General features: G+C 42.1%; 2 protein-coding genes across 4 annotated transcripts; both read right to left on the reverse strand.

Annotated features, from left to right (window-relative positions):
- Positions 1-1,918: 1,918 nt before the first annotated feature.
- LOC122045322 (protein IQ-domain 26-like) lies at positions 1,919-5,329 on the reverse strand. Of its 3 annotated transcripts, XM_042605499.1 has the most exons (5): positions 5,144-5,329; positions 3,709-4,024; positions 3,544-3,672; positions 2,972-3,178; positions 1,919-2,875 (listed from the first exon to the last, which is right to left on the reverse strand). In XM_042605499.1, exons 2-5 carry the CDS (start codon positions 3,961-3,963, stop codon positions 2,204-2,206), a joined length of 1,263 nt encoding a protein of 420 aa, XP_042461433.1. In that variant the 5' UTR covers positions 3,964-4,024; positions 5,144-5,329; the 3' UTR covers positions 1,919-2,203. The 3 variants fall into 3 exon arrangements, with proteins under 3 accessions (XP_042461433.1, XP_042461432.1, XP_042461431.1); XM_042605498.1 differs by having other exon boundaries at positions 3,544-4,015; XM_042605497.1 differs by having other exon boundaries at positions 1,920-2,875; positions 3,544-4,024; positions 5,144-5,328.
- Positions 5,330-7,217: 1,888 nt separating this feature from the next.
- Positions 7,218-9,604, reverse strand: LOC122048992 (transcription factor MYBS3-like). The gene is made up of 3 exons (XM_042610496.1): positions 9,225-9,604; positions 8,000-8,196; positions 7,218-7,883 (listed from the first exon to the last, which is right to left on the reverse strand). Exons 1-3 carry the CDS (start codon positions 9,499-9,501, stop codon positions 7,440-7,442), a joined length of 918 nt encoding a protein of 305 aa, XP_042466430.1. The 5' UTR covers positions 9,502-9,604; the 3' UTR covers positions 7,218-7,439.
- Between the last annotated feature and the right edge of the window lie 897 nt (positions 9,605-10,501).

The following is a 10,501-nucleotide window of genomic DNA, read 5'->3' on the forward strand; positions in this document are numbered from 1 at the left end:
ATTCTCAAGTAAATTTTCGATGGAAGAGGAACAAAGAAAGGGAAGTTGAATGGTAGTTTAGAGTTTGTGGATGAATATGTGCACATACCTAGTTATGCCTTTAAACTTGGGTTACCTTTTATAGTGTTGTTGTTATGCGCCACATGCTTTGAGATCCACACTTGTGTTAATCATGTTTCTTGAAATAAATAACTATATTATCCACTTTTCTCGAATTAAACGTCAACGTTTCTCACATTCTTTGACGAATGATTACGTTGTCCATATATTTAGCAAGCCATAATTTATCACCTTAATTGCTAGTAGTCAAGTATGTCACTCCAATTAGTCGAGATGATCTGGACTCGAGATTGGCATGGAGTCAGAGTTACTCGGAGTACTCAAGGTTGCATGGAGCCGGAGATGATAGAGACTCGAGATTGGTGTGGAGCCGGGGTTGCTTGGAGTCGAGGCTGCACGAAGCCGAGATGATCCAGACTCGAGATCGATGTGGAGCTAGGAGCAGCATGAAGTTGTGGACGATCATGGAGCCGGGAGTGACACAGAGTCAAGAGTAGCCAGGACCTTCTGTTGATTTTGACCATCACCTTCACCGGATCTTTGACATTCTTAATCACATGTCACTCTCTAATTACCATTCGCATCAATTACCAAGCTTGCATGAGGGCCCAACTCATCAATTGACAAAAAGGTGATTCACTCACTCCTATCATTCCCATCAACCTCGTCCCTAGTTAGGCTAACACGGAGGAGGTAAATCATAGGTGACTACTAGCCATTAGTGTAAGTGATCAAGACATGGGGGAATGTATACTCGAACGCATTGAGTTTTGACCTTAAAACTTCATATGATAACATCTTATATCTCAACTATCATATCGCCACGAGGGGAAGGCTCCTTGAGATGTGCTAGCTAGCTCTTCAATCATGTCGTTAGTTCAAATATCAACACTAGCGATCGAGCGCCTTGTAACTATATATCTTTCATGCAACCCTAAAAGAGTAAATTTTCAAGGTAATTAAAATTAACTCTCACTGCTTGATTTAAAGGAGAGAGATAGGAAGCAGATAAGGTCGAGGACCACAGCGATAGTACTGAAAACAAGGGGGAGCGGCTAGCTCCCGACACCGGCGCAGGCCGTCTGCTGCTGCTACGGTGGCTCCAGATCAGTATGGCGCAGAAGGAATTCCGTCAACAGCTTCGATCAGTCAGCATTTCCTCAATCGCCTACTCCAATGGATCCATATTTGCTCATCCTCTTAATTAATTCATTTTGCTTCTTTTTTTTATTTTTCAAATCTGAATTTAGCAGACGCTTTAAATGTTGCTCGAGGGATGCAGATTCAAAGGACGGTAGAAAAATACGCAATCATAAAACTGATCCTATTTTTAATTATCAGCACTTATGCATACCACCACCTCTGTGCTCTCTGCTTAGACTAGCAGTGTACCGAGAGTTTCTGCACACCGTTTTCGAGAATTCAAAATTTTACAACTCGAAGCTCGTCCAGATGGTGGTTGCCACCACGGTGGCAATGGTGGCGAAGACCATCTTTGCAGCCTCGTGGACTGAGCCATCGAACTAAACAAAGAGATTTGTCAGAGGTGTGACAACGCTTGATTAAAACAAAAGATAATAATGTCTTTAGATCAAGTAAATGAAAGTTTAGAAGAGAATGCTGCAACAGTGGATAGGGTGTGTGATTTTTGATGCAGATGATATTGTTGTCTTCAGGCACAACTCCCAAACTTCTCATCAATCAAATCAAAACCTAATGATTACTGAAGAAAACTCAAAAAGATAGGGGTTGGTAGGAAGGTACAAGGCAAGCATCATCATACATCAGCATCAGGCATTTGCAGCTTCAGCATTCAAAAGGGGTGCCATAAGTTTTCAAATTCCTCTCTGAAACAGCAGGAAGACAACTTCAATGCAACAGCAGTGTGCGTGGCTTTTGGTGCAACAGTCGAAGATCTTGTCCAAAAGAGATTACATCATGCGAGCAACAGAGATTTTGAAACCAAATCATGGCATTGACTGGGATGGCACTCAAACTTGTTTTTTTTTGGATGGAATCTTAAAACATCTGCAATTGAGAACAGGGAATTCTGAATCGGATGATAAGAATTTACAATGATTTGATCAAAGGGATAGCGGCTCTTTCTTTATTTTTCGTGATTTCTAAATGGTGTTGTCTTGCATCATTTTCTTCGCAGGTAGAAGAATTCCCTCTGTGGCTCGGAGCACCTGTCGAGCCGGCCGACGACGGCGCTCTTGAAGTTGAAGGCCTCTTGAGCGCGAGCGCACGACCTCTGCATTCCGACGCCGCTCAGGCTGGCCCTCGATTCCAGCATCGCCTCGGTCAACGGGAGCCGCCGCCTTGTCGCGGCTGCCTCCGGCCGCTGCTTGGGCGCGCTCTGCGACCTCGACTTGGCCTCGAACGACTGCGTGCTGGCCATGTAGTTAGGGGAGCAGGGGACGTTGGTGGGCCGCCGTAGCGCGCCGCACGCGCTTTTCGCCGGAGTTGGGGGCGCATTGTTGCTCATGTAGCAGCGGGGCGTGCTCTGAGCCGTCGCGGGCCGGCATTTGCAGTCGAAGTCCTGGAAGTTGCAGCAGTCTGAGACGGGAATGCGAGCCGGGATGTGGCAGGAGAGCAGCGGGGAGGATATGGAACTCGAGTGCCAGTCGTCGGCGGGGTCGGGAACGGACGGGTTGGTGCTCCGTCGAGAAGATCGCGACTTGGGGCGGAAGGTGTCGATCTCCACCACCTTTGGGCTCCAGTCGAAGCCATTAGCAGCGTTATCGAGACCCGCGGAGAGCCGCCGCCGGTGGAATGTCGTCATGTTCTCGCTCCGTATCTCATCAAACTTTTCCTGCGATTCACGTACAGAAAAAACAGAGCAAAAATTACTAGAAATCCAAGTCCACTGAGGCTACCTACTGTTTGCAACATGTCGAACACGACGTACTACAGATCGTCGAGGACGGAACTCTGGCGGTAACCTCCGATCGTTACGGACAAGATTGCGAGTTCGCTGAGCTCGGACGGCGGCCTGAGCTCTGATGAGAGCCTGCATACTGTGAAGAGTTGCAGCGGCTTGCTTGCGTACGAGATAGCCTCTCACTAAGGCCTGCAGCTTAACCAATGCTCTCAGAGCTCTGAGTGCTTTCCTCGCCTGCGCAAACTCAAGAAAGGAAAGATTAATTGCTTTGCAGCAGGGATGCAGAGACGACGGATAAGAAGAAGGAAGAAAGAAAGAATGAAAGAAGTGAATTTGAATGGAGAAGGACCACAAAAAGAATGGAATCGCAGAGGTCGAGCATGGACGAATAAAGAAAGGTTTAACTTGTGAAAAAGTCCAAAAATAGATGCAGAGGATAGACGGGAAGAGCCCTATGCTCTACAGAGGGATCCATTTCGATCGAGCTCTTTCATTCTGCGAAGAACGATCCAGAAGAATGGGGAATCGCTGAAATTTGTGTCAAAAATACAGTAAATAGAGTCGACATGATTCAATTAAAAGGAAGAAATTTTAGGTACCAAGTAGCCCCTGAATGCTCTCTGGATCTTCACTGCCGAGCGTTCACAGGCGTTGACGAAAAGGCCGCCGCCCCTTCCCTGGCTTGTGAGTCGAACGACGGCAACCGCTGCCTGGGCTGCCGCCACCGCCGCATCGGCAGCTGCGGCGGTGGCCGCCGCAACCGCAATGGCGTGCTTGCTCTGCTCCTTCTCACTATCGGCGTAGAACGACCGGAACAACGCCGCCTCCACCGCTGCAGCTGTCGCACCGTTCTGGCCGAGCACCACCTCCGATGTGGCTCTGCCCGGCTTCGCGAAGCTCCACCTTTTCTTCTCCCTTCTGTCCTCGACGCTGATATGGACCCCGGAGCAGTCGCCTGGCTCTTTCGTCTCCTTCTTCCCGCTCCAAAGGCCTTTTAGCCACCGCGTCGCCCGCCCCATTTGCCGGCAGTCGAAATCTTCCGTCTTCCGGCGGGAAAAGGGCGCCTACAGGCTGCAGGTGCTACAGGGAACACAAGAGCGAGAAGGATGTGAGTGAAATGATATCATGGGCTACCAACAAGACATGATGGAACAGGAATCTGACTGAATTTTGAAATACGCAGAAGGAAATCCGGAAATAATTACTCGAAAAGATGCGATCTTTTTCAAAAATGAAGAAAAATTACAAGCCCTCGTGAAGAACAGCAGTAGAAGACAAAAGGACGGACAAGGGATAAAGAAGCTCCTCGCCCCAGTCCAAAACCATTAAACTAATAGTCGAACGGATAGCCATTACAAACAAAAACAGGAGGCAGAAAAGGAGAAAGACGTAACTTGAGGCTCTCCAGATTCAAATATGGAAGACTGGGGCTGCGGCTTTCACTCGTTGATGCTTGTATGTAAAGCTCGCTAGGAGTCCAAAAGAGGCGGAGAACATAGGAGGGAACAGCTCAGATTTCTATGTGTTCTCTACACCCCAAAACTTCAGCAGGAAAGACAGAGAATCAAAAGAAAGTAGGAAACAAGACGGACTAATTGCTCAAAAACGGAGCAAGATTGGACTTTTCCTACGCACGCTTTCTGTTTCTCTTTTTCACTCTCCACGGCTTGTAACTTGAAAGTAAGAAAACGTCGCGAGATGACACCACGTATCGAGACTACATAACCAGCGTGACAGGGTGAGAAATGGCACCCAAAAGGTCCGGGCTTTCCTTTCCGATCCCTGCAAATGGGGACAATGCGCATCGCAACAAAGAAAGCAGACTCCACATGTTTGTTCAAAAAAGAGGGTGTCCAATCATCAAAAGAAAAAAAAATAAAACCCTAAATTAAATCTACAGCGATCGATTCATATTTCTTCTCTCCGCTTCCATTTATTGCGATCCTTCTCTCTCTCTTCTTTCTCTCTCACTAGGGCAATGAAAATCTACCTTTTTAATATTCACAAGGTTGCAGCTTTTTCGATCGCTGACCGAACGAACCGCTTACGAAGCCAAAAGGACGATCTAATGGCAGAGGAAAAGGGGATCGGTCGGTGGTCTAAACTCCTCAACCTCCATGGAACTTCTTCGCCGAAAGAACAAATTGGGCAATGGATCGTACGAGAGGGAATGCGAATTGAATGATATAGACGACTTACCCCTGTTGATATCTCGACGCCGTAGGCTTTGCTCCCTCTCCACTCCAGCGAAGTGCCGTGATTTCTTTTTCCTGTGGCGGAGAGATCTGTCGCCCTCTTCCGCCCGCACTCCTCCGCACGATCGCGTGGGATCGGAATCGAATGCCGTTGTGAAAGTGGGCAAGAGGTGCGGAGATTTAAAAGACGAATCCGTTGGATTAAAATCGATTTTTTTTGCTTTTATTAATATAAAAAACAGAGTAGTATAATAATGCCTGCCACGTCATTAATATTTATTTTCCTTCTTGATAAAAATCAATTTTAAAATATATATTTTTAAAAAAATGATAGCGGTATTTACTCGAGTGCCCCTATTAAAATCTAATATTAACCATTTTCCCATCGAGTTTATCGAACTCGACTTTTCTAAAAAGTCCCGAAAACTATGATATTTAAGAAACGGGACGACACTTTAGAGGCGAGGGTCGGAGGAGGTGGTTTATTTTCATAAAAGTACTTTCGTGAAGATTAAGCGAGGGTTTTCTGCTGTTAATGGTTTAAATATTTGGGCTTCTCGTTGTATTTTACCGTCGTGGACTTGTTTCAATTCCTCACTAAGATACCGAATCTTTTTGAGCGCTTGATAGAAGATTCTAAGCAATTCAAAAAAACTGTGAGGGTAAAAGCGTCATTCTGCGGAGTCAAGCGAATGTATCATGATCTGTGTTTTTGTCTCGGAGCTTGCCGCAGTCTCGGAAACGGGTCGGGTCGAGGGGACCAAGATCATTCCGGACTCGGATTTAAATGAGAGTACGGGACTCCGACAGAATGATGAGGTGTAGCGCAGAAAGGATGCATTCACGGCATGATCACGACGGCTTCGCTTGGAGAGTCGTGCTATGGAGATCTGACGGCTGAGAGATTTGCATAGAGTCCTAGGCACATGCTATTTCCATAAGATGCCAAATTTTGTAGTAAAATTTTATAGTATTCAAGCTTTTAATAAGGTAATCGAATAACTTTCAAATGAATCAAGCCGTCAATTTAATTGTCCAACTTTTGTTTTTTAGCTTGAACTTAATTTGAAATTAGTTTGTTTAGAACAAGAAGATATTTAATCTCTCGCTCTTAAAAAATAAAAAATAATTTCAGTTAATTTCATTGATTATTTTTTAAGTGATACATCTTTTATTTGGAAGAAATTTTTTTATAAATATATAAATTTAAACCGCGGATATTTAAATAATAATTTAAATATTCTACCATAATATCATGACCCAAAGACTTATCTATTGCTCTCAAAGACTTTTCATTAGAGGAGAATATTTAAGAAATATTAAAATCATTGAATATAAACTTATGCCTTGTGATTTCTTTTTAATTGCATGGAGTGGATCTACCAATAGATGAGCCGTCATTATTTTTTTAATTTTTTTATTATTTGTTTTTAAATTAAATCAAAGTTTAGAAAAAGTTAACAAGGAATGAAATATTTAATGGATATGACTTAGAAATTTTAATAAAGAATGAAATATTTAATGGATATGATCATAAATATTTGATTCTATAAATATTTTGAGAGAAATATGCTATCTAACTCTCAATTTCCGTTTATTTGATGGTTTAAAATTTTAATATTTTAAACTTGTTTAATTAATAATTAAGTTTAATAATATAAATTTAATTATTCATTTTAAAAATTTCTTTATTTATTTAACAAATTCATAAAAGTTTTGTTGATAAATATGATTCACATATATTTTTCAAAAATATTAACAAGCAATTAAGCTAACATGTATTCAAACATTTTTCATAAATATTAATAAGCAAGTTGAACATGTATTCAAGCTTTTTCGTTAGTTAAATTAGTTATTTAAATTTGTTCATTTAATTGATCATTAAACAAACAAAAATAACTTTTATCAACCGAACATCAAATTTAATATAAAATTCAGTTTATTTACAACCTTAGTAAAAAGGCACACGATGCATTCAATGCTATATTCGGTTCTATGTAGAACAAGGATATTGTGTTTGTATTTCATTACTGTTTATTAGAACAAAGATATAGAACAATAATATCAAGATCTTATTGTAAAAGCTATTGAAAGAGCTAGGGTAAAACCGTGTCTTGTTGCTCATAATAATAGTAAGAGTCTTAGTTCAGATATTAACAAGCTGCATGAACGAAACGAAATCAAACTATTGTCGACCTAGATAGATACAAGAATGATTAACATGGAGTTCATCAAAAGAGCAGAGCTAAGAGTTCACGGCAGAGAAAGAATATGCATGGGGAGGATAAATGCCTTAGAGTTTATATATGGATAGGGCTGGCACTACTTTGGTTCAGATCAGGCAGAGGAACAGAATATTTAGTGTGAAAGGCAGACTGCAGTGAATCAGAAGATCCTACTAATTTGAGGGAAAGAGCAGAAGGGTCTGCAAGGCCGACTAGGCCTTCTATGTTCAGTGCTTCCTTTGCGACGACTGGAATTGGTTTTACGATCTCATGAGAACCCCTCGTCGTCCAAAATGGTATTTGCACCGGAACAAAAGTGGTGTAGATTGCAGGCATCATTGCTATGGAGTTTTGATGATCAGGATGGATGCTTTCTGATAGTTCTGGAGCATGTTTGGTTGCTGAAGCTTCCCAAATACTAGTTCCTTCTTGTTTGCTGACATGCAGTGTTGCCGGGTGATTTGTGTTATTTGGTTCATTAGGAGGGTGGTCCTCATGGACTGGGATTTGCTCAATTTGCTGCAAAATAGAAAAGAAGAGATAAAGATCAAGCTACGAAATCGAAAACAACCTAGAATTTAAGAAAAAGCTAAAATGCAAGTGCAGTTTAAGGAATGCATAGAGTTTTTCAGGACCATGTCAAATAGGCTCGAGCGTCTCTTTCTTATTGATGCATTACTCTGTCGCATGAAATACTTCTGGGCATGGCTTGCAACTTGTGTTGGGGTCTTGGTACCAACAAAGTTACGAGAAATTCCACGCCAATTGCCTCTTCCTAGCCTTCGAAGACCCACAAGGAACATTGAATGCTCTTCTTCAGTCCATGGCACACCTGTGGTACAGCAGAGGAGTTTTATGTTGGCTCTTGAGGGAACCAACTAACATTATCCATTGACAATCAAGTACAGAGAATTTTGTTTGAAAACATCAAAACGGCAACTAGTGCAATTAAGAATGGTGTGTTCTATCCTTGTGTTTGAACAAACAGTGCATCATCTCAAAACAGCCAATAACTATCCATAAGAATAACATCCCAAAAAGTGGCAATACAAAGTGGTACTCTGAACTTCAAGGTGATTGTGTTGATTTCAACCATGAAAATTTATAGGGATCAGGATAATGCTTCCAACCTACCAACGGCAGCATGTAAAATTACACTAAGATACTTTCATCCAATTATGACTGTAATGATTGTTATTGCTTATGAAAAACCTTGATCTTGCATCAAGAATCATCACCCTAAGTTATGAGAGCCTACGGTCAATAAACTCACCACTCTTGATTCAAGATTATACGATACGGTATAAGTACGGTAAAATACCATATCAAAATTTTGTATGGTGTACGAGGTATAACTAAATTTTCAATTTTTTTTTTAAAATCTTCCTCAACCATATCTAGATGTGCAGATGCACATATTTGCTCTATCTATCTTAATTTAAGAGGAGGACAACAACAACCTCTATCTCACAAAATCATAGAGTTTATTTACATATACCGATCAAATGAGCCACTTGATTTAAATAAGAAGTGTATTTACATATACCGACTTGATTTAAATAAGAGAGGAATTGCAGACATCTGTTCTTAAATTTTGAATTCTACTATGTCGATTTGTCATATTTTCAACTCAGATGAGGTTTGTTAGTGTGTCAACTAGGTCCGAACGAGCCCTTCAACATCTACTTGCCTTTGGGAGAAATTGATGGTTTTTCGAAGATGACTGAATATTTGGTGATCACAAAGAAGAGATTGGCATTCCCCCAAAAAAATAAAGGAAAACAAAGGGAAGAGGATTTCTCAATGAGCACGAAGCAGCAAAGAGAAAAATAAGATAAAAATTAGGGTAAAAGCTCGGACCTTTTTTTCGGCAAATCGAAGCAGGGGCGTCATCGGAGGCATAGCCCGCAACGGCGTCGGCGTGGTGTTCTCCTGATGGATTGGCCGAGGAAGAAGCGGAGGCGTTGGAGGGGGTGGCCGCGGAGTTAAGGCATCCCATGCTAGCGCTGTTCCTCATCGCCCCCGCCCCCTCCGCGAGGCGAACCCCGAAGATCCGCACGCCGCCCGCGGCGCCGCGCGACCGACACGTGCGTGAGTTGTGCCCGTTGTTGCTGCAGTGCGAGCACCGCCTCGCCATCTCCGCCTCTCGCCGGCGTAGGGGATCACGCTCGGGACCGATGCCGCTTCGCCGGAGCAGTCTCTTCTCACGTGCGGGCCGTGCGCGATGAGCGAGAGACAACACAACCAAAAGCGACGAGGAGTAAACGCCCTTTTAATACCTGAAAGGGAAACATTAATTTTACCCCCTCAAACTTTACTATTTTTAAAACAGATGTTTTTTTATACTCAAATTATTGGAATCGCTCGACGGTCGTAAAAGTCCGAGGGGGAGTTTAGAAAATCTAAAACAAAAATTTCCAAACGGGTAAAAACGTCACGCGACAATTCCTCAAAAAGCCCTCCAACTTCTCCATAATTACGAGAAAAAACCGTGCGTGGCAATGAACGGTCTTATCCCACCGTCTATTTGACGCCCCATCGCAACCGTCAAACCAGAGCGGCGGGATCGCTCGGTGGCGGCGGCGGCGGCGTTGACGTCATCTGACGGCATCTGTTCGAATTTAGATGGGATGATATCCAAATGGATATGATTGGATTCGATTAAATACCGAATTAAGAAAATTGAGGATTTATTTTATTTTGATATATCCTCCCAAAAATAGCACCGTGATCTTAAAAACGCCATCCATGAGATCCTTGTCCGCCATTGTCGAGGCAGGAGAACAAGAATTGGACGCCACCACTGAAGGAAGATTTTGTCTTACAATTTTGATAAGGAAAAAAAAGGAGGATCTGAAAAGTCCTTTTAATTAAAATTATATCCTTTTAAAGGTCTTATGAATTTAGACGGCTCTTTAATTGGGATTATGAATCAAAAATGGAAAGTTGGTGACAAAAATAGAAATGTAGAATGAATTAGTAATCATTACACAATTTGTTTTTTTTTAAATAGTCAATGAATCAATTTTCGTGTATGTAGAGAGATACTAAGCAATTTGATATGTCTAGAATTGATATTAAATAATTTCAATATATTTAGAAAATATCAACTTTGCGAAATTATTTTTAAAATTTTA

The sequence above is a fragment of the Zingiber officinale genome, chromosome 2B, assembly GCF_018446385.1.
Source record: "Zingiber officinale cultivar Zhangliang chromosome 2B, Zo_v1.1, whole genome shotgun sequence".
Classification (NCBI taxonomy): Eukaryota; Viridiplantae; Streptophyta; class Magnoliopsida; order Zingiberales; family Zingiberaceae; genus Zingiber; species Zingiber officinale.

What these genes read in the sequence shown, in the direction of transcription:
- LOC122045322 (XM_042605498.1), bottom strand. Translation starts at nt 3,963, where the DNA reads ATGGGGCGGGCGACGCGGTGGCTAAAAGGCCTTTGGAGCGGGAAGAAG. An exon ending in GAGCATTCAGGGGCTACTTG is followed by an intron (nt 3,179 to 3,543) that starts GTACCTAAAATT and finishes GAGTTTGCGCAG; the next exon opens with GCGAGGAAAGCACTCAGAGC. An exon ending in TCCGTCCTCGACGATCTGTA is followed by an intron (nt 2,876 to 2,971) that starts GTACGTCGTGTT and finishes CGTGAATCGCAG; the next exon opens with GAAAAGTTTGATGAGATACG.
- LOC122048992 (XM_042610496.1), bottom strand. Translation starts at nt 9,501, where the DNA reads ATGGCGAGGCGGTGCTCGCACTGCAGCAACAACGGGCACAACTCACGC. An exon ending in TTCGATTTGCCGAAAAAAAG is followed by an intron (nt 8,197 to 9,224) that starts GTCCGAGCTTTT and finishes GCTGTACCACAG; the next exon opens with GTGTGCCATGGACTGAAGAA. An exon ending in GCTCGAGCCTATTTGACATG is followed by an intron (nt 7,884 to 7,999) that starts GTCCTGAAAAAC and finishes TCTATTTTGCAG; the next exon opens with CAAATTGAGCAAATCCCAGT.